General features: G+C 52.7%; 7 protein-coding genes across 7 annotated transcripts; 2 read left to right on the top strand and 5 right to left on the bottom strand.

The window, feature by feature from the left end:
* Nucleotides 1–465: 465 nt before the first annotated feature.
* On the top strand, nt 466–1464 carry NECHADRAFT_35070 (uncharacterized protein; the record flags this gene model as incomplete). The annotated part of the gene is made up of 1 exon (XM_003041557.1): nt 466–1464. The coding sequence occupies one exon, from the start codon at nt 466–468 to the stop codon at nt 1462–1464; it is 999 nt and encodes a 332-aa protein (XP_003041603.1).
* A 602-nt stretch (nt 1465–2066) lies between these two features.
* ARP2103 (uncharacterized protein) lies at nt 2067–3443 on the bottom strand (the record flags this gene model as incomplete). The annotated part of the gene is made up of 2 exons (XM_003041504.1): nt 2067–2965; nt 3011–3443. The coding sequence occupies 2 exons, from the start codon at nt 3441–3443 to the stop codon at nt 2067–2069; spliced, it is 1332 nt and encodes a 443-aa protein (XP_003041550.1).
* A 1986-nt stretch (nt 3444–5429) lies between these two features.
* Nucleotides 5430–6892, bottom strand: NECHADRAFT_58750 (uncharacterized protein; the record flags this gene model as incomplete). The annotated part of the gene is made up of 2 exons (XM_003041503.1): nt 5430–6395; nt 6489–6892. 2 exons carry the CDS (start codon nt 6890–6892, stop codon nt 5579–5581), a joined length of 1221 nt encoding a protein of 406 aa, XP_003041549.1. The 3' UTR covers nt 5430–5578.
* Nucleotides 6893–9314: 2422 nt separating this feature from the next.
* On the bottom strand, nt 9315–11154 carry NECHADRAFT_34902 (uncharacterized protein; the record flags this gene model as incomplete). Its single annotated transcript, XM_003041502.1, has 4 exons — nt 9315–10167; nt 10212–10467; nt 10517–10639; nt 10695–11154. 4 exons carry the CDS (start codon nt 11152–11154, stop codon nt 9315–9317), a joined length of 1692 nt encoding a protein of 563 aa, XP_003041548.1.
* Nucleotides 11155–11654: 500 nt separating this feature from the next.
* Nucleotides 11655–12809, bottom strand: NECHADRAFT_34878 (uncharacterized protein; the record flags this gene model as incomplete). Its single annotated transcript, XM_003041501.1, has 1 exon — nt 11655–12809. The coding sequence occupies one exon, from the start codon at nt 12807–12809 to the stop codon at nt 11655–11657; it is 1155 nt and encodes a 384-aa protein (XP_003041547.1).
* A 1222-nt stretch (nt 12810–14031) lies between these two features.
* On the bottom strand, nt 14032–16269 carry NECHADRAFT_58746 (uncharacterized protein; the record flags this gene model as incomplete). Its single annotated transcript, XM_003041500.1, has 7 exons — nt 14032–14385; nt 14443–14449; nt 14504–14596; nt 14649–14687; nt 15017–15516; nt 15583–15851; nt 15950–16269. The coding sequence occupies 7 exons, from the start codon at nt 16267–16269 to the stop codon at nt 14348–14350; spliced, it is 1266 nt and encodes a 421-aa protein (XP_003041546.1). The 3' UTR covers nt 14032–14347.
* Nucleotides 16270–23392: 7123 nt separating this feature from the next.
* Nucleotides 23393–26148, top strand: NECHADRAFT_58744 (uncharacterized protein; the record flags this gene model as incomplete). Its single annotated transcript, XM_003041556.1, has 2 exons — nt 23393–23767; nt 23822–26148. 2 exons carry the CDS (start codon nt 23393–23395, stop codon nt 25937–25939), a joined length of 2493 nt encoding a protein of 830 aa, XP_003041602.1. The 3' UTR covers nt 25940–26148.
* Between the last annotated feature and the right edge of the window lie 716 nt (nt 26149–26864).

Genomic DNA, 26864 nt, shown 5'->3' with positions numbered 1-26864 from the left:
CTTATCACGTCTATGAATTCCGCCGCACATCGACAGAATTTGCAAGACGTCATTGACAGTAGAAGCCAGAGCTGAGTCTTGATTACTGGTGATTTCTTTTTTTTGTCAACTTGGCGTCATCCCCAAAATAATCCATCAGCCGTAATGGCAAACGCATAGTTATCGACAACTGCCGGCATTATACACACCACGATACTGCAACCTCTTTAGTCGGCAATTCGCATTCGCATTCTCTTCTATCCCACCGAACTCCGATCGGTACCCCCGAAACCCCGCTGCCAAAAAAGAAGCGAAACGTTTGCCCCTTGCGGACTTGTTGGTTGCGGACTTTTTTTTATCTACCGCCACCGCGGCGAGGTACATGAATAGATATAGGAGCCATCTCCTGACGTGATTCAATTCTACCTCAAACAAACGATTCTCTCTAGTGATACCATCCTCTACAATCACTCAAAAATGGCTTCAATGCGCGCCTGGCAAGCTGCCTCCCCAGGCACATTCCCCCAAATCATCTCCCTACGCACCGACATCCCCCGCCCCTCAAACCTCCAAGATGGCCAGATCCTCGTGCAGGTCTCACACGCGGGTCTTAACCCAGCCGACTACAAGATGTGCGAGCTCGGCGTCGCCTCGAGGGCCATAACCACTTTCCCCAAGATCCCCGGCATGGACCTCGCCGGCCGCGTCGTCGAGGTCGCTCAAGGCGTCACCGAAGCCAAGGTGGGCGATCTCGTCATGGCTAGGGTTGACCCGACAAAGGCTGGCGGTTCTCTGGCCGAGTTTGTTGTCGTGAATGGCGACGGGTATGCAACTCTCCCGGCCGGCTTTGACACGGAGCAGGCGGCGGGAGCTCCGACAGCGGCGGTTACGGCGTACCAGACAATCGCGCCGTACGTCAAGGCCGGAGACAAAGTATTCATCAACGGCGGTTCCGGCGGTGTCGGCCTCTTCGGCATTCAAATCGCAAAAGCTCTCGGCTGTGAGGTTACAGTAACTTGCTCAACCGCAAAGGCCGAGCTGTGCAAGAGTCTCGGCGCCGACGACATCATCGACTACAGGACAAGTGACGTTCTCGCCGAGCTCAAGAAGCGCGGGCAGATCTTCAGTCACTGCGTCGATAACGTTGGCGACTCACCATCCAACCTTTACGCCTTCTCCGAGAATTTTCTCTTCAACGGTAGCAAGTTTCTCTTTGTCGGTGGTCACATGACAGCGGGTAGCGTCATGAGCATCATGAAGACGAGGATGCTGCCAACCTTCCTCGGTGGTGGAAAGAACTATTTTGTCAGCTACATGACCACCAACAAACGCGAAGACATGGAGCAAGTCAGGGATTGGTTCGTTGAGGGCAAGGTTCGAACAGTTGTTGATTCGGTCTTTGACTTTGAGGAGGTGGAAAAGGCGTTTGAGCAGGTGAAGAAGGGGTCGAATGGAGGCAAGATCATTGTCCGAGTTCAAAAGTAGAGGGCGCGACCATGAGATACCAGATTGTCATGAGAGTTGGACAGTGAGATACCAAATAGGGCGCAATTATTTAATTTCATTGGTTACCAAAGATGTCCCCCTGGTACCATGCTTCCTAGTGCTGGCTATGGCAACATTCCCTGTTGCAACACCATTGACAACGGTCAGCGAAGCCTTCTTGGCAGGATCACTAAGCTCAACGGCTTGCTAACAGCTCTGGATAAAAAGACCCCGGCATAAAAAAGGGAGTGTAGACTCCAAGGGGTGCTTCAATGAAGCCGTCCTCCACCGGTGTGCTCGAATACGTACGGGGCGTCGACATGACTTCAGCTTGCAGAGCCGAATCGAGATCACCTCACGGCAGGCTTGCATTGCGGATCTCCCGATGCCTTCACCTTGCTCAAGCTGGCCTGCCCGATGTCGGTGAGGCCCAAGTAAGGCCGACAGAACGGATGACGGTGACGGCGGGTGTTGCCAGATTGTTGGGGAATCCAGAGGACACGACGTGCTTCTGAGCATGATGCATCTCGGCTTGTCCTCTTGTTGGTCATGCATCGGCAAGCCCTTTACTCCTAGATCTGATCGATCAAAGTGGCTGCAAGTCAGGTTCCTAGACCAGTCGCAAACTTGCGCGCAACCCACGCAGCGCCGTGCTCCTCATACTCCTTCTTCGTCACAGCCAACTTATTGATGTGAGGATGATTTGCCAGGTTTGCACCGCCATACCAAGTATTAGTGATGGGATCAGCGGGTCTCGCCACACGCACTATGCAATCGTCGGGCACGAGCTGAACTACCTCCTTCTGCAATCGTTGGATGAAGCCGTCGAGGTGCGTGTTACCTCCAACCACGATTATATTGGCGAGGAGACTCGGCCAGAGTCCAATGGGAAGTTCGTTCAATGACTCCTGAACCAGATCCGCCAGGCCGGGCTGCCTAATCCCGGCATCAGATGGACTGAAGAGGAGTTCGGGAACGGTGAACCTCTCATTGCGAAGCGTCAAGGCGTCCTCCTCTGATTGGGCTGCAACCTTTTTCGCTCTCGAGTGTCGTAAAGGTTCGTAGTCGCAAAGGATACCCTTAGATCGAGTATGAAAGTCGGGAAGGATGTAGTCCTTGGCAAGACCGCCTCCAGTGAGGTAGTCCGGCCTTCGATCTCCTCGAGTACCCTTCCATGACTTTTCTAGGTCCGCCTTGAAGTCCGCCGAAACGTAACAGGAGAGCTCCTTCATCTCGTTGACGATGTAGGTGTCGTTTCGCATGTCGAAATGTCGGAGCGAGATTAGGCGTGTCAGGTAGTTGGTGAGGACCTTTCCTCCAACATCCAGTCTCTTGACGGCTGACTGCAAGGGTCGGCCTTGGAGGAGTGGTGTGACGGTGGTATGCGAGTATCCGGAATCAATAACCATGACGGCTTCGGCGGGAGTATTTGCGACGATCGGGTTCTCTTGGGGTGTGCGAAAGATGCTCTGGATGTCGTGGTAGGCATTGAAGGTTGGGCCTAGACTGTCAGCTGGACGTTAAGCACCAGGAGAGGTGGGCATACCTATTCCACGGTAATAACTTGTAAACCCATATTCCTCAAACACAATCTGATCACAATTCGTCTGTAGGATTGGCAATCCATTTGGCGGCTCCGCTAGTATTAACCTCGTCTCGGCCGGATCAATCTTTGTCGTCGCATTCTCGAAAAGCTCCCGATCCCAAATCTCCTTCTGCGCCTCCCAATTCACGATAAACCCCTTCTCAACCGGTCTCCGGAACTGAATCTCCCCAAAGTCTCGACACTTTTCAATCTCGGAGGCGACATAGACCTTTCTCGCGCGGTCGCGGGCGATGTAATTTGGGATGATGCGAGGTTCGTCAATCTTTCCGTCGCGTACGAGACCGGCCTTGATGGTGTCGGCGCCATTGTCGAGTACGAGGGTCGTAGTAGGGGCCTTTGGCGGCGCGGGCTTGGCTTTGCGTCCTCCCGCCATGACGCCTTGTCGAGGTTTTGAAGTGGTGTTTGCTGATGATGGGGATGTCAAGAGTTGGACGCGAACACGACTTCACGTGGAAAGTGGGGCCGCAGTCGCCCTGATCATGAACTCCGATCAGCGGACGTCAGTTTATCACTTTCTCATACATTCACCGGCAACATACAATTGAACATGGCAATGGATTCGGATGTTGGTATTTATTCTGTCAATTGTACTTGGATATTCCATTCATTTATTCCAAATCCTTGAGGAACCCAGCCACGTTACTTAGGTTCCTCCCTTCTCTTACAAATACTTGCGCAAGAAAGCAACCTGAGCCGCAATATTCTCCTCGAGAAACCCATCCCGATATGCATTAAAGTGACCACAATCTAGTTCAAGCAGCTCCTTCGGCTCCCCAGCTTTGGAAAAGGCCTCGAGTTGAACCTTTGGATCAATGACCGAATCTTGCAGACACACCGTCATGAACAGGGGCTTTGGAGAGATTTGACTAACAAAAGCACTGGGTTTAGCTCGAATAGCGTGGGGAAAGCTCTGCACAGTGACTTTGTTCTCCTTCTCGTGGCCCATTTCCTCGACGACTTGAAGATGGCGCCAGCACTCTCCTGTGCCTAAGACGGTCCCGTTGGCAGGGTTTTGAGCTTCCTCCAAACTGTCAGGAAAGATCCGCATATAAGTCGGGTCTAAAGCCGACGTCTTGCCACGGTCAGTATAGGTCTGAGTGATGACGGACTTTGGCAAAGACTCCCTGGTCGACCTCCCCGAGACGAAAGGCACCTGCGCGACAACCACCTTGACACGTGGATCGATTGCGCCAACAATCAAGCGATGCCCCCAGAGAAACTACTGCCCCATATAGCAATACGTTCCGGGTCGACGCCGTGACGCGTGGTTACATGGTGGATCACGTCGTGAGCATCTTGTGTTTGCTCGTAGTGGTTCGTATGATGTCGCGGGAGTCCATCGCTATCTCCCCCGTTTCGATGATCGTACAAAAGCACTGCAAAGCCTGCTTGCTGAAATCTTTCGGAAAAGTTAGGGAGAAAGTTGTCCTTGATCCCAGAGAACTGGAATATCACCGTGTCAGAGTTTCAGTGTCTCAACGGATCCGCATGATGGTAGCCTTACACCCGGCGACATGACCACCACTGGAGCCTTGGTTCCAGCGGGATAGAACCAACCTCGAAGAATGGTTTTGTCATGAGTCAGAACTTGAATGTCTTCGCGCATGGCCTTGAATTTCGTATTCTTGAGTGAATGTTGCTGTGGTTGGGCGGATGAGTTTGCGTGACGACATTTAAGAGAAAGCTTAGTTTATAACCTCGAGTTTGATGAGCCTACCTCGGCCAACTTCAATGGCCGAGTAAGAATTCGGCACAAGAAACTCACATACACCAAGAGCGCCTGTTATTGATGCGAGAGGATGCCCTAGGTCTATCATAATAAGTCCACCCATGTGGTTTCGTAGGGGGCCAAGGCTCGCATTACTCGACACTGCCAACGCCTCGGCAGATCTGGTGCTCCCTGCTCAAGGCGCCAGGATTATCTGGTCCGGTTTATCAGATATCTCCGAGAGGAGGAGCGGCTAAGATTAGTGATCATACAACACCCCTCCTCTAGAGAGCCTCCTCATCCTAGATAAAGTCCGACGGAGTTTAGTCACCACGTCGAGTTTTACGCACATCGGATTGAATCTCCGTCGTACTTTAGAGAATACTTTATGAAGGATCAGGTGAGTTGAGGCATAGTCTTGTGACTCGATAATCAAGCATTCTGATTAAAACGGGAATCAATCTCAGGGGCTAGGTCGGAGGATGTCACAATGCATCGAGCTCGGTCACTCACACTGTCACAAGTGTTTTGTATACCGCTGCCATTTAGGAGTCCCGTTGCGCTTCTGGTTTGCCCTGGCTACACCCTCATGGCTCGGGTCGGGTAACTTCCATAGCTTCTCTTGCTACGATTTACAACATAGTCGTGGAGTGATATAAAAATAAGAAGTCCGGGTTGTATAGGCTCTATGAAAGATTGGCTGGTAGTGAGTCCTCTTTGAGACAAGGGAATATAATGGACCGTGCATTAGGAGTTTTGCTAAATTCCACCCCCCAATGGCCTTGCGTTCGAGAGTGGCATTAAAGGGTCCGCTTCTTCGTCTCGTTGGGAAGCGCTTTAGAAGAGCTCACCCTCGGCTCCGGCTGTTGGTCGTTCACCTCTTGGCCAGGAACACGAAGTTCACTATTCTTCGTGAGTGGAGGCATGAGGTTAACTCGCGACGTATCGGCAGCACTAAAACGCAGGTTGCTGTACCGATCCTTGGACAGCTGAATTAGCTCGACACCAGCCATCGAGCCGATGAGCTGCCCTGAGTTGTCCTTGGCTATCGCCTTCCCAACGTTGAAAAGGTCTGCCAAAGTCGTGACCACGACCTGATCGCTTTTACCTTCGGCGACGACTTCCCCGAACGTGTGTACCCTTTGATGGCTCACCTCGGTACTGGCGATTCTGCACACCTCTAGACTGTCTTCCAAAGCTCTGATGTCTTTCTCTAACTGCATTTTCCTTCGCTCTGAGTCAGGGTGTTGTTCCATTGCCAGAGAGCTAAGCCGTTCTTGCAGCCGCCCGAGGAATTTGGCAATGCTGTCACGATTGTTCTCTAGCATTTCACGGGTCTCCTCGTGAGCCTGGAAAAGCTTAGGATGGGTTGAGGTAGCGTCTGCCGTGGCCTGTTCTGAGAGTGCGGCTGAATACACGAGTCTTTCACGGTCGATCATTGATCCAATACGGGACATCGCTTCCTCGCAGATACCAATGCAGTGCTTGATAACTGTGCTTTCATCTCTCAAGTCCAATCTGGTGGTGTCTGGCTCCTCCGAAGGAAACCGCTCCATCTTCTCGTTGATGCGTTGCAGCTGAACATTGAGGTTATATGTGGTATCTTGAACCATCTCGCTGTACTGCTCAAGGACATCGCATGTGGTTTTAGAAGTTTGTCTGTAGAGGTTGGTTAGTCCGCTTTTCATCACGTTCTACTGCATCACATACAACGTAATGGTTCCCAGCCCGATTGAAATCGTCGATTTGTACCCGGAAAGAGTTCTCATGAATTCGTTGATGTCTCCCTTCATGAATTCCAGTTTCGCCCAGTCTCGGAAACCTGTGGACGACTTCCCGACGAAGTCTTTCATAACCACCTCAAAAGCCTGGCACAACTGCCTACATCGCTCGACAGGACCCTTCAGGAGGGCAAGCATGGACGCTTCAACCTGCGAAATCTTCTCAAGAGTGTCCAAAATACTAACGAGGTCCTCAAGCTGACCAATGAGCCGACGAAGGGTTTCGTCCCGACCTCTGTAACGCTCGACCGTCTCTTTGAGGGACTTGACCGACACCACTGAAGCGGTGACTATTGCGAGGATCGAGGCGGAGATGCTTAATGGGTCGGCCATTACGTCGAACTGTTAGCCCGGGATGCTACCCAGAGACTAGAAAAGAATACACGCCGGAAATAGAGTGAAAGCTGGTGTGTCGCACATGCCCGCTACGATGACGACTAGAAGGGTTGATCTGAAGATGAGGGGTTAGCTAGAAATTGGCTCACACGTGACAGGAGATCGTTCCACCTCTGGACCAATCATGACATTATATATTTAATCGAGGAAGGCTGCAGGTCTATATCGACCTATAGTGGATCTTGGAAAGTAATAATATAACCTAGGTATCACCGCTTTATTAATACTGCATCTTTAGCGCCTTATTATATAGCTAAATAAAGGCTAATTTTGTCTTATTATATATTAATCTATAAATAATAAAAGTCTATATTTTTTAATATATGTAATATTTAATATATTAGCTATTATATTAAATCCCCGATGCCCCTATACCCCTATCGGGCTTTTGAATATGAAAGCCGAACGAAGCCAGGTACTGTTTCATCACCAATGATCCAAGACTTTAGTGCTATCCGAATATTGTTTGACTTGGCTGTTGAGCGTAGTATGCAGTTGTGAGAGAGGCCAGACGCTCCCAGAGACATTACGGGAATTTCTCAAAGATTGCATTGAACTCTCTGAATATAATCTCATTGTCTTGCTTGATATCGCAGCGGAGTTTTCCTAACCTCATGGCCCTTCATCAAAATTCCCGGTGTACACCTCGGGATCCGCGAGCTTCTTTCAACCACATTTGCCAATACGGCTTCCCCGGGCCGAGAGCCTCTAAGTTCCGGTTTTGGACAATATTTCCACTTCATATAATGAGATCTTCGTCATACGTCCCTCACAGGTGCGGTAACATGGGCGGCGTTCTCGTGGTGGATAAATGACATTCCGTCAAAAAGGTGACCAGACACCGTCTTTTCGGACTCCGAGTTATAACACAACAGCAACAATAGGGAGTTTGGTTTGAACTTTTGTGGCTGTATGGAACTGTGATCTTAGAGGTGAGGTTGATCACATAAACGCCGTCGGAGTTTTGATGATTGTCATAGCGTTGAACAAGGTTGGCCGACGGGATCTCCTGAAGCGGGGAAGTAACGGGACGGAATGTGCATGATGGACCAATGAGATCAATACAATGAACTTCTACAGGATGGCAGAAATTGCAGGTTTAGCTTATACTGGCAATATCCTGTTTGAAAGATTGCTGTACTTCACAGGTCATCCCCAAGCTGACCGTGGAGAGTGAAAACTGGGGATGACTATGAACACGTTGATGAGTGTAGAGAGCCACCCGTTTCCAAGTATTCATATGAGACAACCGCCTATTAGTAGCAGGTAGTTATCACAAAATAAAATCGCTTTAGCAAGACTGTAGTTGTTTTAATGCCCAGATGCAGCAGTTCCAAGGCTGCCCTGGTTCCTGGCCCGGTGTCGACCCGCCATGGTATGATATGATATCAATATCATAAGCCCATTCATGGTGTTCTGCTTTTAACCATGACACCAACCCAGTAACAGCGGATATCGTGACAACGTCGGGCTCAAAATTACCCCATAGGATATCATATTCGGCATGAAACTCCGAACGTAGATCTCATCCGAGGAGGTCTGGCGGCGAGCCTGCCCACAACTCGGCCACCATCTCCATTTACCACGCCGCGGCCAACATCCGCAGCCCGCTTGGAGGCGAGAGATTCCTGAAGGCGCTGGATGGCGTGGTCCGTCCTGTCCTGAAGCCCAAGGGCATCAAGTGGGAGTCCAACGTTTATGAGACTCCGCGTGACTATTGGAGACTGCAGGGCATGTCACCTCCGGATTTCAATACTGAGATGCTGAAGAGATGGGCCAAGGATAATGACTTTGCCGAGGAGGATGAGGAGCAGCTTTTGCGCCAGCAGGGTTACTTTGTACGTTGGTTCTGTAACTGATGGACACGGAGATCTAACTTGAGCAGGATGACTCTCGCTGGAAGCTGCCGACTTTCGATGACGTGAAATGATGAGCTAAAAGACGACTGATTCTCATGAAAGCATTTCTGATGGTTCAAAACAGAGACCTAGTAGCGAGGTTTGTGTCGGCAAATAAACGAGGAGCGTTGCGATGAGCCTTGGGTGGGATGTTGTGATGGCTGTTTCAAGGGTTGAGGGGGGGAAAGGCTAGACTACAAGAAAGCTACTCGTTCAAAGATTACAAATGAACAATGACTAGGATGATAGGTATCCGAATTACCCCTTAGGTTTGTTCTAGAATATCCCTCCCTTCTTGATTTGTCTCCATTTTAACCCCCACGACGTTGAACGCTAGTAGTTGTGATGCGCACAGCCAGATCCGAATACCCTTGAGCCCAAAGGTGACTCGGCACAAGCAAATAATTGCAATTTATATCTACCAAGCTTGAGCCTCTATCTCATAGACGTCTACGGCCTGTTTATGAAGGGTACAAACCCCCAGATCTCAAGAACGGCACTTCAAATCCCTCAACATCGCCATCCTCTCCGGCATAGACCACCACCCGATCCAACGGCTCTCCGTCATAATGCACCCAGTCCTGAACAGTCCAACCCCCACAGTTCATGCCCTCTATCGTCTTTCCAGGCAAATCCGTCTTGAAGTCTGAGCCGATATCCGGCCAGAGATGCCAGACCTCCTTGGTGACGGGCTTGCCGTCGAGGGTCGCCTTCTCACGGAGGTCGCTTGGAAAGACGCGGATCTTTGGACCAACTGTAGGAAGGAAACCTCCAAGAGCAAAGGTCCAGATTTTGGCGAGCCCGGCAACAATATCTGTGTTGTTACGGCGAAGTGACGCCAGAACCATCGAGTCTTTGTCCTGCTTGAGGGATGCCTCGACAAAAACTTGATCCTTGCCTCCCTTGTTTGTAAACTTTTGCTCATACCTCTCTCCCTGGTCTCTAGATATCTCATCTGCAGCGGCCACAAAGGTAGCAAGCATAGCATCTCTCAGGATCGGTGCCGCCTTCATGGGCCCAGCCGTGAGGAGGACCACAGCAAAGCCGTATTCGTCGACAAAGTCAAGTTGAGTTCTGTAATTCTGGGCACCACCACTCTTGCCGTAAATAGTAACAGTGTGGGGATGGGCTGGTGTAAGCTTCGAGGAGCGAAGGATCTCCCACGGCATGCCGGTCATGGTATGCTCATTGCCAGCAAAAGCGACTGGCTTCAGCCAGGCATCGATCTCGGTGGAAGTGAGGTTGATGGCCCGGGAGAGTAAAGAATATGAGAACTTGGAAAGATCTGAGAGAGAAGAGACTAGCCCTCCAGCACTATTGTTGTTAGCCTTGGTCTCCCTGAAATGCTGGCCACTCACGGTGTGTTCTCCTTGTAATCTGCGCCCCAGCTACTCTCCCCGGGAGGGATGACAGCCTTGTCAGAATCTCCAGGGGAAGGATAGGTACTCTCAAGATCCAAAGGATCAGAAACAATCTCCTTCACAAGCTGGGTAAAGTTCTTCTCAGTGTACTCCTCCAGGGCCATGCCGAGAATGACAAAGGCCATGTTGGAGTAGGCCGGGCGCTCATTCGGAGCCGTCTGAGGATACGACCGTGTCATCCCGGTGAGATAACCTGAGAAGATGTTAGCTTTAGGATTAGTCGGTTTGCTACAGTGCCCTACCTTGACGTGAGCATCCTTTGTTGAGTCCCGTAACACCACAGGGTGGGTAGTCGCTATCATCGACTGGTGGAAAGCCGATGGAGAGGAACACTTCCTTTAAGGCGTAAAATTCAGAGAAGCCGTCTGCGGATTGTCAATTAGGTTAAACTCCCGGACGTTTAATGGTTGTAAAACTCACAATTTGCAGGTGCACCGCTAAGATGCGAAGCCAACATCCTCAAGCTCACATCCCTCCACTGGATAGTCGACTTCTTATCCCCCAGCTTCGGGAGGTACTCCGTCACCGGGGCATCTAGATCAACGCCACTCTTCAAGAGCACATAGGTAGCAATGACCTTGGACACCGAACCGATGAGATACTGCGAATCCCTGTCAAGATCCTTCGTGCCGTTCTCATTCGCAGACGCGAGATGGTGATACTCCCAGATGGGAACGCCCGGCTTGTCTTGGTCGGCGCTGATCACGGCCAGCGAAAAAGAGACATTATTTACGGGCCAGCCTGCGGTGATGGAACCGGAGACGGCAGCGTCAAGGGTGTCTGTTAGGTTGGCTGCTGCGTCTTTGAAGATGGCGGATTCAGCGAAGGCTGTAGGTCGTGGAAGAACAGGGCCTTCTGGACGACATTTCAAGTTCGCCATAGCAAATGAAGCTGTCAAAGACAGGATAAAGGTAAATGATTGTAATAGAGTCATGTTGGTAGTGAGGAGTTGATTGCTCTGCAGGTTCATAATGTCACTTTACCCAGAACTACCAGTCTGCTCTTATATCTCCAACTCTTCATCTTGATCTTCCGGGAACCCATCCACATGAATTCGCGTCCTGAATGCGAAATACGAGATGCATCCACAAGCGCATCCACATTGGCTGTTTGCTTAAAGATCCGAGGATCTGCACGGGAGTTACAAGGTGGCGTTGAGACCATGGGAATCTGGGAATGCGAGATACGATGGTGCAGATCCACATAATCTCCAGATCTACCCTGGATTGTCCAACGAAATGTTAAGCTTGTTTCTTAGCCATCTCTTAAGGCAGTCGACTGCGCAAACACGTCGCGAAGATCAAGTCACGCTCGTTAGAGATCATCAAGCTAGAGACAAACAGACGCAGCAATTCAGTCATTTCATTAACCCTGCTCTCCCTAAATCTTAAGCGTATCCAACACGCTGGGTATCAACCGCCACCTCTCAGCCGTCCCATCCCTCGGAACAACCCCCATCTCGATCCTCGCATTGACAAACTTGGGCCCGCCGCTCTCCCACTCGAAATCCTTCCACCGCCCGAGAGTTGGCCACATCTTGTCCTTTACAATCCTAGCAATCTTCTCCCTGCGCTGGGCCTCAGCGTCTGCGAGGCCTACCACGCTGCTCCACAGGTTCCATGTCTCTTCCAGCTCGTCGACGCTTGAGACACCCATGACGCTGACGCCGAGACGGCTTGAGGATCCTGGGTTGAGCTTGGTACCGAATGGCGATCCTACGCGCGCCCAGTTCTCAAGCGCCCATCGAATGGCTACCTCTTCCAGATGCTCGCCTTCTTGTTGCGCAATGGCAGACAGGTTAGAGCACAACTGCCGAAGCTCTCCAGGAGCAGGATGCCAAGTCGCCATGGGACTGTTATCAACACCACGGGTCGTCAACAGTCCCATGTTGAGCATGCTAGCATTCAACAAGCATTCTACCCCAGCATCCTTGAACCTCTCCAGCAGAGCCTTCTCACCCAGCTGGCTATTCTGAACACAGAAATGCCCATACGATAGAACAGCATCAAGCGGCTCTCCTGTCTCGCGCAAAATCATCTCGGCCAGCGAGGCAAGCGTATCGACAGGATATCCACTGATGCCCACGTATCGAATCAAGCCCTGATCCCTCAACCGCCGCAGCTCCATGACCGCACCGAGGACTTCCTCAGGCGACACAAACTCGACGTCGTGTGTGTATACCAAGTCCAAGTACGGCGTGCCCAGTCGTTCCAGACTGCGACACACACTGTACCGGATCCAAGCAGGCGAGTAGTCAAACTCGTCGCTCGCGATGCGACCGGCCTTTGTAATGAGAAAGTATCCCTCTCGCGGCGGCGGAGGTGTCAACTTGCGCAGCGCATCACCAAGAAGAATCTCGGAGGGGCCGTAGTAGGGCGAGGTATCGAAGCCGAGGATGTTGTGAGCGAGCGCGCGTCCGACGATGTCGGTATAGGGCATGTGCGCCGGATCGGGATGATACTGGTGGTTGAAGGTAGCCGTGCCGAGTATCAGAGGAGGCAGGACATCGGAGAGGGGTTTTCGCAGGGTCGCCATTGATTCTGAAGCTATCGCCAATGACGATCAAGGGTGAATATACGAGAGAGGTAGGGTATCGCAAAGAGCGAGAATTTCGGTTTGGGTCTCTCAGGGTCCTTCCGATAAAGGTAATCGGCGCGGGTCGGCTTGTGGAGAAGCCCGAGAGAAATTCACGAGAGAGACTCGAGCTTCGGGGAGTGCTCGGCGATATCGGGAAAGGACAAGAGAAGACAATTGAGAGTTGAACGAAACTCTCTCTACAAGATAGAAAGAAAAGACATCAAAATAAGGGGTCCTCCTGTGTTTGTCAGCTCTCTCAAGGGTTCACATATTAGCCTCACTCTTGCTGCATCCCGATCCGATCCGCCGCAATTAAGCGCGATCGCGGAATATCGCATTTTTCCTTGTGTCTTTGTGATGAATCATGACCAGAGACGAAACGGGATTCCGAGGGTCCGGCCCAGTCTAGAATTAGTTCAAGTGCGTAATCGAGTCAAGCACTTGCGCCATCGTCGACAGCAGGTTGCCAATGATTCCAGAGCGTGTGCGTGACATTTTGAACGGCGATAACACTAGAAAAATGGAGGGGGAAAGAAAAAGAACAAGTTCTCCAATTCGAAAAGAAAAATATTAGGCCAGCTTCGAAACGACCAGATGACCTCGATGACTGCATGGATCATCTGAACAAACACACCCGTCGGTCATCCATCTCCGTTCTATTGCCCGCTCGTCGGACTATCCTCTTCCGTCGATGGCCAAGCGGGGGGGCTTGGAATAGCATCACCCCATATCTGGGACCACTGATGACGCCAGATGGGACTTTCACAAGATATCAAGTGTCAACCATTGCACTTCCTTAAACCCGAAGATCACGGAGACAATCATACGATACAATCTCATACCAAAGGGGGGACTTGTCCAATTACCAAACGAATAGTGGTGAGTATCTGAAAAGAGGCGAGTTTCATCCATCCCATCCTGTTTGCTCCTTGACTCCAGAAACCCATGTTTCTCAAGTCCCATCAAAAGAATACCATATTCCAGCCATACCGTCATTCATACCAAAAAGTAAAGCAATAACAAAAACATGTCGTGCACCACCAAAAGAAAACTCCCAGCATGTGTTCACTCAGCCATGCCCTCAATGCGCCCGACCATTAATAGTCCACAAACAATGACCCGTGGGTATCAAGATCCTCCCCTTATCCAAAGGCGCAATCTAGAACCACGCCCCCATATTCCAGGGATCGCGCTTCCGAGATGTCCGTGTTTTCCTTGAGCATAGACAAACCCCCTAGCTTATTCAGACCAGGGAACAACAGAAAACCGTTCCAGGTTCCAAAACATAAATCTCCGTGAGTGGTGTGACGGACGGAGATGTATCTGCTTGTCCAGCTCAGCCCTGTCAGACTTGCAGGTCCAGGTCCCTTGTCCGTGATGATGGCTCACGCGCCTGTCGCTCGCTGGCTGATACAGCAGCAAACAACCAACGCATGGGGCCGAGCGCGCATTTTCACCGCTGCAGCGGTCGTTGACTGAGGTTTCACCCTGAGGGCCTAGACGCGCGTGAGGCCTCGACCTCGTGAGAAGCACCCTAATCAGTCGGTCAGTAAACAAGTCAAGGGGGGTCAAGCGGGACCGAGTTACATACAATCACACTATAAAGGAAGTTAGCGTACGATTCTAGAATGCGACATCAAGGATCAACTTACGAAAGACGACGAGGAACCCTCGTTGTGCGTGAGGCAGTATCCGCCGCAGCACTTCCTGCAGATCTTTTGCGTGCGCTCGATGCAGTCATCGCACTATCGTCAAGGTCAGCTTTGTTAGATAACGATGGGCAGAGGAGAAACAAACATTCATGCCGCATTCCCAGCAGCTTCGTGAGACGCGGGCCTATGTTTCTGGTCAGCAAACATGTCACAACAGTAGACAAAGGAGATGGAGTATTGCTCGTCTCGGAATCACCACCTTAGAGCAGATGCATACAATTTCTTTCGCCAGTGGATTACGGCAGTTGATTCGGCCGGTTCCCCGTGCAATGCGAATGACGGTGCGTGCTCGCTCCTTCAGGTCGATGATCCTACGTCCATGGTGCAGGTTCTACAAAGACCGTCTCGTACCTTGGCTTTGGTCATTGTTGCTGGCGCCGGCTCCACTTGGTCCAGCGAGTTCCAGCTTCCGTCATACTCAACAATCGTGACGCTCGGTTCATGCATGCCCACGCCGTGAGAATGGCCAAATGGTTCGTAGCACGTCTCGCACCACCACTTGTTGCACGTCACGCAGAACCTGTCCCTAAGGCAGTCGGCGCATCGCGCTGCAAAGGGCTGGCCTCCGGGCCGGGGCGCAGTGGCCGCCTGCACAGACGATGAGAGGATCGGCGGCGGAGACAGCAGCGGCAGTGCTGAAGGATGGGTTGTCTCAGTGTTCATGAGCCCCTCGGGCGCCTTGCCACAGGACGCGCAACCGCCAACCGCAAAGGTGGCGATGGCAGGGTTGCAGGCATATCGCAGATGCATCTTGCCAAAGGCTGGCGAGTTGCTGTGGCGTGGGCCCTGGCACAGCACGGCATCAAAGGAGATGAGACCTTGGCATGCTAGAAGGCATTGCGCCCAGTCTGCGTCAATGCCATTGCTGAGCATTCGACCCTTACGAGACCACCAGGCGTCGGCCTCTCCCTCAAGAGATGCGCTCAGTGCCTTGTGGCTCTTGTGGTTCCAACCTTCCCCAACCGACATCTTGGTAGTGTCGGCGTCGTGGAGTAGAGGCGTCGCAGGCTCCTTGGAACCAAAGATGTACAGAGCCTTGAGTCGCGGGGCACCCTCTGGGCGGGTGCTGCGACAGGCATAAGCCAGCGCGGCGCGCAGCTTGCCGTGGTTCAGGTTCTTGACATCGCGGATCGAGAGCATGCGCACGCTGTAAGTCGGGTCGTTGATGATCTCGTGGCAGAGCTCGGCCGTGACCGAGAGGCCGTCGAGGATCAGAGATTGAACATCGCGGAGAATGTCTCGCTGCTTGAGCGTCGAAAAGATGCCCCTCAAGGGCCCGGCGTAGAAGCTGTAAGTGGGAATCGTCAGTTAGCTAGCGGGTCATTAAAGTGGTCGCAGCGCCAGCGACAGGGGGTCAGATAGCTCATGATGGAGAAAGAGACTCACTCATCCTCAGTCAAGTACTCGGAGAGCTGCACATTGCGCCAAACAGAAAGACTACGCTCAGCTTCGGTGTTGGTGGTGCCGAAATGCGCCGTCTTAACCCGCGTGAGGTCGAGGTGACGAAATACGCCAGGCGTCTGGTAGATGAGGCACCGGAGGTCGCGGCAGGTGGCGGCAAGGTTCAGCAGGCCAGACACGGGGAGATAGGGCAGCGTGTTCCTGAGAACGAGGGAGTTGTACAGAGCGTCGAAGAGGGTCAAGCCCTTGGGTCGGATCTGGAGGATCTCTACGCGCGTTTCGTGGTCGACAATAACTTGGCTCATGTCAGGCTGACCAGAATCTCATGGACAATCACGGGGGGAAGGATTAATGAAGGACAGCCCAACTGGCAAGGAGGGCTAATGAAGGGAAGGGGGGGAGGATGAAGACAAGAGGAAGAAACAAGAACAACAACGTTCGAGGAGGACGAGGCTGTTTAAAGATATCAACCCATGAGGCGGACTAATAAGACAGATTTGTCCGGGAGCACCAAGCACAAGCCCATGCGCAGCGGCCAGGGCGGCAACGATTCGCTGGAACCAAAGCTTCCTTTCCAGACATGGTTTCGTCTGGGGGAAGATGCCCTGTCTGGGTGTGGGATGGGCATGGGATAGGACAGGTCGGGATGGGATGAGATGAGATTGGATTGGCGAAGCTAGGTTCTGCGCTGCGCTGTTGGGATTGTCCCTATTGAGGGAGGCGAAGGGAGGGGAGGGTGTACCCAGTATCGGGGATGGATGATGCATTGGCATTACAAAGGCTGTTTGGAAGCTGTGCTGTGTGAAAGCTTGGGGCATTTTTGCTGGCAACCATCTTGGGAAGCGATAGACGGTTTATCCAATGTGTGTGAGCTCATCATCATCCACCACGGCCACCTGAGAGGTCTTGTTGTTGAGCCCCCCACTCTCTCTCCCCCGTCAGAGACACGGTAGAGCGCAGCCGGCCGGACCGGACACAAGTCAGATATGCTTGCTGAGGCAGCACAACACAGCACAAGGACGGACCTCAACCAAAGACAAGAACCAGGTTAAAGGGGGGGCCGGGCGGTTCAACATAGGTGAGGGATCGGCCCGTCAAGAGAAGCTTGCGAGTGGAGAGGCGTGTGTCTGTCGAGTCGAGTCACGAACCCTAGTCGACTAGCGACTCTTGTCATGTTTGATGAATGGCCGACCTGAAATCTGGCCGGCCTGATGTCTTGACAAGATGGCATCACCAGCTCCAGCTGGATCCCATCTTATCGCTGGCAGGCCCGTGTTCGCAAGCGGTAGCTCCGCTTAGGTAGGAGGTCCCCCCCCCTCCCCTCAGGCGCACCATTCGAGTGAGCTTCTGGTCTTTTTGGGGGGCGACTAGGCGAATGGGGGCTCAAGACGTAATGCAATGACGCTGCAAGAACCATGCCCGGCTTCCTTTGTCCGCCTGTCTGTTCCAACGTTTCGTTCGTTTACCTGCTAAAGCTTAGAGCCCTTGTCAGTCCCCTACTTTTTGAGGCTGTCAAGTGCAACACCCCCCCGGTCCCCCTTTCGGCCCCTTCGGGATGCTGTGCAAGCTTGCTGTGACGGACCTTGTAAGATGGGGGAATCATGGAAACATCAAAAGCACCTCCGCGGTGAGGGGAAAAAACACAACAAGTGGTGACGACCTCTTGTCATGGTTGGATACAGGATGGGCAGGGCGGGCTGGTTGTGTCACATGTCCGCGATCCTACCTGTAATGCGAGGGATGGGTGGTCACAGAGGCCAGGCTGTAGGCTGGTCCCTACTGCAGGCTGGCTGCTCTATCCCAGGCTCAAGCTCGCTCCCTGGGAATTCAGGTCCAGGACCTCGACAAGCTTGACCTGATCAACGTACCAGAATCTGGGGGGTCCGCTCGCAGATCGTACCAAGCCCGGGCGGGTGGGGCCAGGATAAGACAGCGTCTAAAGCCTCATGATGGCCTTTGCTGTGCTTTCTGCGTCCAAACAAGTCGCGGATCTTGCAAGGGATGGATAGGCCAGATAGGTGAGATGTGACTTAGATGAGCTGGCTCGTGTTTCTGCTGTGCTTCGACCTGCCGCCGCCAATCTCTTCTCCACGTTCCGTGCATTGCAAACTCCCCGTCGTTGTTGTCACTCGGAGAGGCGTGCCGGCAGTGCCATCCATCTTCTTTAGCCAGCCATCATGACCTAGGCTCGCTGCATTTAGCCGCCTCTGTCCCCAGTGGGGGGACATCACACATGCGAACGAATCCATCTCAAACAAAAGACGCCGTGAAATCGGCATCCCGCGAGACGAAGAGAGCGGTGAACTCGGAGATAGTCTGCGATCGGCAAGTAAAGCGAAGGACACCTTACCTTACATTGCCCGCACAGAATGCCAAGACCTCGACTCCTGGATACCACCGAGTATTTGCCAGCATGAGATTGCGTGGCGACGGTCCCTGGCGCGCCATACCGTCAAGTCAAAGCCCCTAGCTGCACCAACGTGGTTGGGCCGGGTTTCTTCCCGGGCCCGTGTTGTTGTATCTCGCCGATTAGTTTATTAGTGAGATGAGATGCTGCGTGTGCGTTTTGTCTGGGCGTAGTTTATCTCGAACTGGATATTGTTTGTTGCGCACGTTGTCCTTGGGGTTGTAATTCCCTTTTAGGGGAATCTCATGACACCATGCCGTTTCTGTCGATGCTTGCCGCCCGCTGCCAAGACCTCGTCTCGCATGCATGACCGGAAGCTGGCTGGATGTTGAGCCGGCATCGTGATGCACAATATTGTTAGTGTCGCATGAAACCTGGGGTTGAAGGCATGAGACTTCGGATATTTGTTAGTCCGCATCCGCTGACAAGACAAGCCGAGACGGAAGATTATGTAAGGCAATTCGAGTTGCTTGGCTGCCTGGTCGTCACGGTTCAGCTTCCAGACGATGCTGGAAGAACGTCACCGAATCCGCTGACTGAGCATCGTCGTTTTTAATTGTTGGACGAGTATGTAACTCATGTACGACCTTTATAGCAAACATGTCGGAGGTACTTTCTCATTTTTATCAACAGTCGTCGCATGAGATGCAGATTCTCTAATTAACATCTTGACTTGCCTCTTGTCTCTTCTCTCCACTATCTTCAAGCTAGACCCCGCCAACCGATCATTGCCTCTTCAAGTTTCTTGCCATTTCCTGCAACCGACCTCACGATGGAGGAATCAGCTCCCTTGCGCTGGTCGGGCGCGTTCCCTGTCGTTCATCCGTCAGCTGTAGCGACCAAGAATCTCAGAGGCGACAAGATCCTCCTCCCTCAGTCCGCCCTCGAACAGCTGCTTGCTGCAGCGCAATCCCGACCTTCCAATACCTCGAGCCGATCAGACCCTTGGTCTTTTTCCACAGCATCAAGAAGCGATGCCGATAGCGCACAGCAACTACCAAATCCCCTTATGTTCCGTCTCGTCAATCCGAAGAACAATAATGCCGTCTTTGCGGGTATCAGGGAGTTTTCGGCTTCCGAGGGAACTCTGGGGTTGAGCTCTTGGTTGGCAGAAGCTCTCGAAGTGCAAGAGGAGGATTTCTTATCGCTCAGCCAAGCGGATGAGTCTATTGAAAAGGACCCGGCCCTTTTCGAAGGTGGAAGCATGGATGTCGACGGCATCCAAATCAAGGTTGAGGCGCGACAACTTCCCAAGGGCACCTATGTGCGACTCAGACCCTTGGAGGCGGGGTACAATCCGGATGATTGGAAGCCACTACTCGAACGACAGCTCAGAGAGAACTTTACTACACTCAGCACAGGCGCCATGTTGACAGTGAAGGGCGCACGTGGTGAGGAGTTCAAGCTGCTCGTGGACAAGGTTGCTCCTGAGGGAGATGGCATCTGTGTGGTGGATACGGACCTCGAGGTCGACATTGAAGCTTTGGATGAAGAGCAGGCCCGGGAGACGTTGAGACGCATCATGTCAACACAACGAGGGACATCAGGCGGTAGCTCTTCAGGCGGAGATATTGACATATGGAAGCCAGTCGATGGGCAGGTACTTGAGGGCGAATACGTCGACTATACCCTACCATCATGGAACCGATCTCAACCTCTCGTCATTGAGTTGAGTACCAGCGAGGACGAGGATGCGCTTGATGTTTTTATCACACCCAAGTCTTCCCGACAGCGAGCGCCCCCGCGAGAAACAGCTCATGTGTTTGGCGACTTTTCGCCAGCGACGAATGGAAAGAAGACGATCGTGATAAGCCCTACCAACGTCGAACTTGAGGGGGCTGAGCAGATCTTGATATCCGTCCATGGCTATAAACATCTAGACGCCGGGGAGAGCTCTACACAGGCACTTGAATACTCATTACGAGCCAGCGCCAACTTGCCAGATGAGCAGTCTAGGTCTAACGGGGCCAACGGACAGGAGCACTCTCCTGAGGATGTTCAATGCAGCAACTGTTTACAATACATCCCCAAGCGAACAATGGTTCTTCATGAAAGCTTCTGCCGAAGAAACAATATCGTGTGTCCAGGCTGCAAGTCGGTTTTCAAGAAGGGTTCCCCGGAATGGGAAGCGCACTGGCACTGCGAGAAGGACGAGGCGTTTGGGAACTCAACACGTAGCAGAGCGAAACACGACGACGTCTTTCACACGCAACGTCAATGTCCTCACTGCGAGTTCTCGACCAATTCGCTGGCCGACTTGGCAAGACATCAGACAAGCGTGTGCCCCGGAAAACTCATTCTCTGCCGATTCTGTCACCTCGAGGTTCCCCAAGAAGGCGACCCTTTCAATCCCAGCCCGGAGGTGGTGCTCTCCGGGCTGACAGCGCATGAGTTGGCAGATGGCACTCGAACAACGGAATGCCACCTTTGCGATAAGATTGTTCGACTTAAAGATATGGAGACACACCTCAAGCATCACGAGCTTGACAAGGTGTCTCGACTGAACCCGCCTATCTGCCGCAATGCCAACTGTGGGAGAACAATGTTTGGCGTTGGTCCAAGGGGCCAGGTCAGGCAGGCAGCTTCAACTGAGCAAGCCCAAAACGACATTGGGCTCTGCTCGATCTGCTTTGGCCCTCTATACGTGAGCATGCACGACCCAGAGGGAAAGGCGCTACGGCGACGAATTGAGAGACGATATCTTGGCCAGCTCATGACGGGATGTGGCAAGGCTCACTGCGCAAACTCGTGGTGTAAGACAGGACGAGCCAACGCAGGACTCGATCCCAAGCCTTCAAGTGCGAGGGAGGTTTTACCTTTGGTGAAGCCGCTTCTCGCTAGCATTCCGAATATGGACGAGCCGCTATACTTTTGCGCCGATGAGACAAGTCAGAGGAGTCGCAAGCTTGCAGAGATGATGTCCAGTGAAGGCGTCTGGGATCTGGACTGGTGCATCGCTGCGGGCGAAGCAGAGAAGGGTAACATGGATAAGATGAGGGATTGGTTGCAGGCTTGGGCACCAACAAGATAGAGGCGTTCAGTATAGACTTGGGAGTTAGGTGATACCACGGAGTGATGATGCTACGAATGGATAGAGATCGTTGATTGGGAGTTTCAAGGCAATGGATATGCGTGCAGGATAGACTATCTAAGGCATAATGGAGCAAGTTCTGATAATGTTCTAGAGTATATGACCATGCCAGGTGTATCATTGGATCGTCGTCGTCTTGGCGAGGAGCCAAGCCACTATATGCCAACATGGATGACAGCAAACGTGGTCTTGTTGCATTCGAAACAGCTGTCCCGCTTGAAGATGACGCGGCAATGCTCGTCCATATCTGGAAACCTGTTGAAGAGTAATCAAGGCTCGGGAGGTTAGGTCATCGGAAGCCTCGGAGGGTGTATTTTGAACGGTCGCGTGATGTTGATATCGGTGGGAATAGGCTGAAAGATCACACACGTTCGGGAGCAATAGGAAGAATACGAGGCTTTGTTGTGAACAAGATTGGAAAGAGAATGTGAAACGAGGAATTTGCCGGAGTCTTGATGATTGGAAAGATTGGAGGTTGTTCCAAGTTGGTGTGGTGTATGAGTGACAGCTTGTTTAATCCATGACGCTGGGATACTATGGTTTGCTGGCCAAAGCTTGGGCTTCTTATGCGTGAAAGAGCAGGGAATAGCTAGGTCCGAGTACGAGCATGATGAGTTTAGGATTGAAACCGAGCACGGTGAGCAATTGTTCATGTTCACGGTGACCGGGTATCATATTGAGGCTTGCTGCAGGTATTCCAGGTACTGTCCCCATCGGGATACAGTAGATGGCCAATTACTTGTGATGGCGCCAGAATACCCCGCTGGGCTTGAGGGGAAGAACCTGAAAGTTTCCATTAGCACGTCGATTGATTACGACGCCGCCCACTGCCACTGGTACAGTAGCCTCCACTGTAGGTTCCATTCTGTCTCCATGCATGGAGCTGCGAGATGGGCAGAGAAAGCTTAGGTGAGGTCAGGTTCCCCAATCCGTCCCCGTCCCCATCCCGTCGGCTCCGGTTCATCCATGGAGAAAGCCATTCCTCACCTCGGCCCTCGATGCTTCCCTCAGTCAACAAACTTGACGTCGACATCAACATCAGACCTTTTGGCTGTCCATCGCCAATCATCACCATTAAGCATTCATTCGCAATCGCTTCCTCACAGTGTACCTGCCTCGTCAACCCCGCCTCCAGGTATTCACCATTTACCCGCCCGCCTGGCTCACGGGCTCCAGCACCCTAGCTAATCCAGACCCAGCCCAGCCAGCCATCGATTCTGGCCGGCCACTCTTGTCGACCAACGCACAGCACGACAGAAGAGGACAGGGGCCACCTTTTATCAGCTCCGGGCAGCTACAGCACCTAACTAGCCTATCCTATCCCGTGCTCCGTGTCTCGGCTGGTGCTACGCCGTGGGCCCAGCCTCCAGTCTAGTCTAATCCACAGTAGTCACCACTGACAACACGATACGCCCGTCCGTCCCCTCCAGCCGTCAAACATCCTCCCGCCGTTATCACGGGAGAAGACGATACAGACCTTCATCGACAAAGCTCCTCTTTGAGCCCGCTACCCCGTATCCGTACCTGCATCGCTGTCGCATACCACCTTCTCCATCTACGATAGCCTCCCCTCCCGCCCCAAGCGAAATGCCCTCCGGGACGACCCCCGTCGTCTGACGCCCCTCCCCCATTTCCACCCATCGCGGGACAGCCGGCCGCCGATCGAGACGGGCCTTTTCTGTCCATATCGCTCAGTGCACTCTTTCGTGGCAGAACTCTACTTCTCTTCTGGCCATCAACATAGATTCACCGCATCCATTTTGCAACCCCGTTATTCGACGACGATTCTTTGTTATTTGTCACACACAGCGACACACGACAATCACCGCCTTGGTCCCCAACACCGCCGTATAAAGACCAGCGGCTCGTGTGCGCAATCGCGCCATCCGGCTAACCTCGAGCAGCCGCCGCCGTCCTCCCAGCATTCATCATGGGTAACTCGAGTACAAAAGAGGCCCGGCCTGAGGGTGATCCCGGTCGGCGCCATTCAACGCCTGGAGATCCCTCAGTCCGGGAATACATGAACATGAGGGAGTCGGGGACAGCTTCACGAAGACGCATGAGTAGGGCAGAGATCTTTGGTATTGGCGCTGGCTCCTCCCGCGAAAGACAGGATGTTCCTTTTGAACGTCGCGAGACTAAGCAAGAACGCGAGGCGAGAAGACTTGAAAGAGAGCGGGTTGCGCGAGCCAAGGAACGTGAGCGCAGTATGCGCGAGGAGCACATCGATGGAGGTTATCTGGTCACATTGGGCACCTACACGGGAACAGAAGATTTCAGCAAGCCTGTTGTGAGGCAACTGCAGGTATTTCTTACCGCTACTACAATAATCGTTATCATGCTGACAGCTGTACTCTAGATTGAGAGAAAGCTTGCGCCCTTTTGGCAAGGTCTCAACGATTGGTCTCCTAGCTGGACTGAACACCAGCTGATTGCCGCTGCCCGCGGCCTTCCGATCCCCGCCGCCGATGCGCCTCCCGATCCGGACTTGATACCACAGCCGCCTCCTCCCGTGGAGCATCCATCAGCCTCGAGCCAGAACCTTATGGTGCCCATGGGGCCTCGAACGCTTTCCGTGGCATCGGATCGTAGCGGATCTAATGCTGGATCAGGACTCCCATCCCCCGTATCGGCCGGGCCAAACAAGTCGAGCTCTCCGTTCAAGCCTCGAGCAAAGGCGCTCGCCGCTGCCCTGAGTGTGGGATCTCGCAACGCCTCGTCGACGGATCTATCACCCAAGGAAGTGACTCTACCTCACGATCCCTTTGTTAACGGCCAGCCGCTCGAGGTCTTTTTGTATAAGGATGCTGACGACTGTCCCATCTGCTTCCTTTCTTACCCCCCTTATCTTAACCACACGCGATGCTGTGATCAACCTATCTGCAGTGAATGCTTTGTACAGATCAAGCGCGCAGACCCTCATCTTCCCGAGCATCACCCCAACGGCGAGGCCAGAGACCCTACTCAGGGTATTACACCCGACGACCCCCCAGAGATGCTTACTTCGGAACCATCGTCGTGCCCATACTGCCAGCAGCCAGAGTTTGGCGTCACGTACGATCCTCCCCCGTTCCGCCGTGGCCTCGTCTACAATACCATGCATGGCAACCTTCCGTACGGCACGGCCATGTCGTCCCAGAGCTCATTGAATAGTACACTTCCCCCAACCTCGCCGGCGCCAACCGGTCGCAGGCGCACACATAGTTTGTCTGCGAATGCGCCAAATGTCATCACTACAGATCGCGTACGGCCTGACTGGGCAGCAAAGCTGGCATCGGCTAGAAATCACCAGGCCCGTAGAGCCGCTGCCGCCACCGCGCTTCACACCGCCGCTTTTCTTATGGGTGGAAATGAGCAGAGATCGATACTGAGACCTGGACGTTTCAGCAGGAGGAACACTGGAAGCAATAACAATGCCAGTGGAAGCACCCAGAACCAGAGCCAGGAGGACTCTCAGATCGACGCGACCGAGGGACCAGAGCCTGGTGTTAGGGACTCATCTAGGAGCATTCCCGGAGCTCGACGCAATAGGATGGACGAACTTGAAGAAATGATGTTTATGGAAGCCGTTCGTCTTTCTTTGGCTGCGGAAGAGGAACGCAAGCGCAAGGAAGAAAAGGCTATACGAAAGGAGGCAAAGAAGCGAGAGAAGGAAGAGCGGAAAGCAGCCAAGAAGGCTGGTGCTCATCCATATGGTGGCAGCGCCAGCGGTGCAAGTGGAAGCAGTCTGTCTTTGGGTCTGGGTCGACGACGTGGCAATAGTACTGCCAGCAACTTGAGGATGGAGGCTACAGTCTCGAGGGCATCGCAAGCATCCAGCACTCCCGAAACACCAGCGGAAACCAGAGCCAAGGACGAGAACGCAGGAAAGGGCAAAGGAGTTGATCGAGGTCCCCAGGAATCTCACACCGGACCGACGTCATCCTCCAGCTCTCTTCCTCTTCCATCAGCACCTCCCCGAGGAGGATCGCATCTTAGACAGATGAGCAACGCTTCCTCGGTCGGATCGTCTATTGCGGACAGCCCTGCCGGTAGCTACGCTGGGCCGGGATACACAGGCGCCGATGGAAACCCTCGGTCTAGTGGACTGAGCCTTGGCGCCTACAGTGACGATGGAGATCGCGATGCGGGAAGCGCTGGAGCTGAGCCCATGTTCAACTTTAGCAGCTTGGCTCAGATGGTCGGGGCCAATCTCGAAGATGGGTCTGTTCGGCGCGATGGTGACGACACGGAGTCTCCTGGTAGCGGTGTAGCTCCACACCCACGACCACTATCCCAGGTGAAGGAAGATGATAAGGAGGACGCGGATATAGAACATGTGGAGGAGGGTGGGCAAGCTCCCAAGACGGAGGTATACACGGGCTCTCTCTGCCCACCTGCGTTGACCATTACACCGGAAACGCCAGCACCCACGAATGATAACGAGGCAGAGGACAAGCAGCTTGGACACCCGACAGTGGCAACGCTGGCACAATAAACGAACAAGGCGGTCAACTAGGCGAGATTCGACAGTAAGCACAAGTGGAGTCAAGTCGTGCGGGATTGTACAGAGATGAATCGGTGAGTAGACAGTCAACGACGGATGAATAGTATGTATTTTGTATACGACAAGCAAAGGAAGGGCATGCCGAGGGTGGGCAGGTAGCGGGCATGTAATATTTGTGCCATGAAAACTTGATTTAGCGACACTTGTTTCGATGTGAAGTTGGTGATGGAACCTGTCATGCAGGAACAGAGGAACAGATGGCCTTGACTTGACTAATGATCTACATAGGGCAAGGTCGAAATTGCAACATGTGGAACTTGAGTTTCCTATTTTGCATCGAATCCTCTCAATTTGGGGTTAATTCTTCTCAATTTGGGGTTAATATTCTTGTCACACCAGTTTGGCCTCGCGAGGGGCTGGTGGGATTGGCCAAGTCAATGCACACACATTCAATGGGACGACATACGAACCCTGAATTAGGCCCAAATCCCCCAGTTCCAAGACTTTTAATCCTACGTTTCGAATCCTTCAGCTGATGTCATCTTGCCTATGCCAGTTCGCCAAGGTACGAGTTATGCCAAGAGTTGTCGCAATTGGCCCATGATCCCTGTGTTCGGCCCCGAGATTGAAGGGCCCCCGGAGTGAAGTTTCACAAGCGAGGACATGGAACGATGAAGCGAAATTCGACTGTTTCCGCTTGAGGGCCAAGGCTGATGTGAGATTTTGGGTATCCTTGTTTGGGTAAGAGATATAGAAGAGTTGAAGGTCTCTTGAATGGTTCTTATTTGGTTCAGTCACTCTTTTTGCTTTACAACGCAGGATTCTTTTCAACTCTTTCTTCTGTTATCCATGTGTACCCCACAGCCCACCATGTCTCGCCAGGTCTACGCCCATTACATGGTATTTACCACTGCTC

Source organism: Fusarium vanettenii (genome assembly GCF_000151355.1).
Source record: "Fusarium vanettenii 77-13-4 chromosome 3 genomic scaffold NECHAsca_44_chr3_2_0, whole genome shotgun sequence".
Taxonomy (NCBI): Eukaryota; Fungi; Ascomycota; class Sordariomycetes; order Hypocreales; family Nectriaceae; genus Fusarium; species Fusarium vanettenii.
Note: the sequence above shows the minus strand (reverse complement) of the source record. Positions and strands in the feature narration are given on the sequence as shown.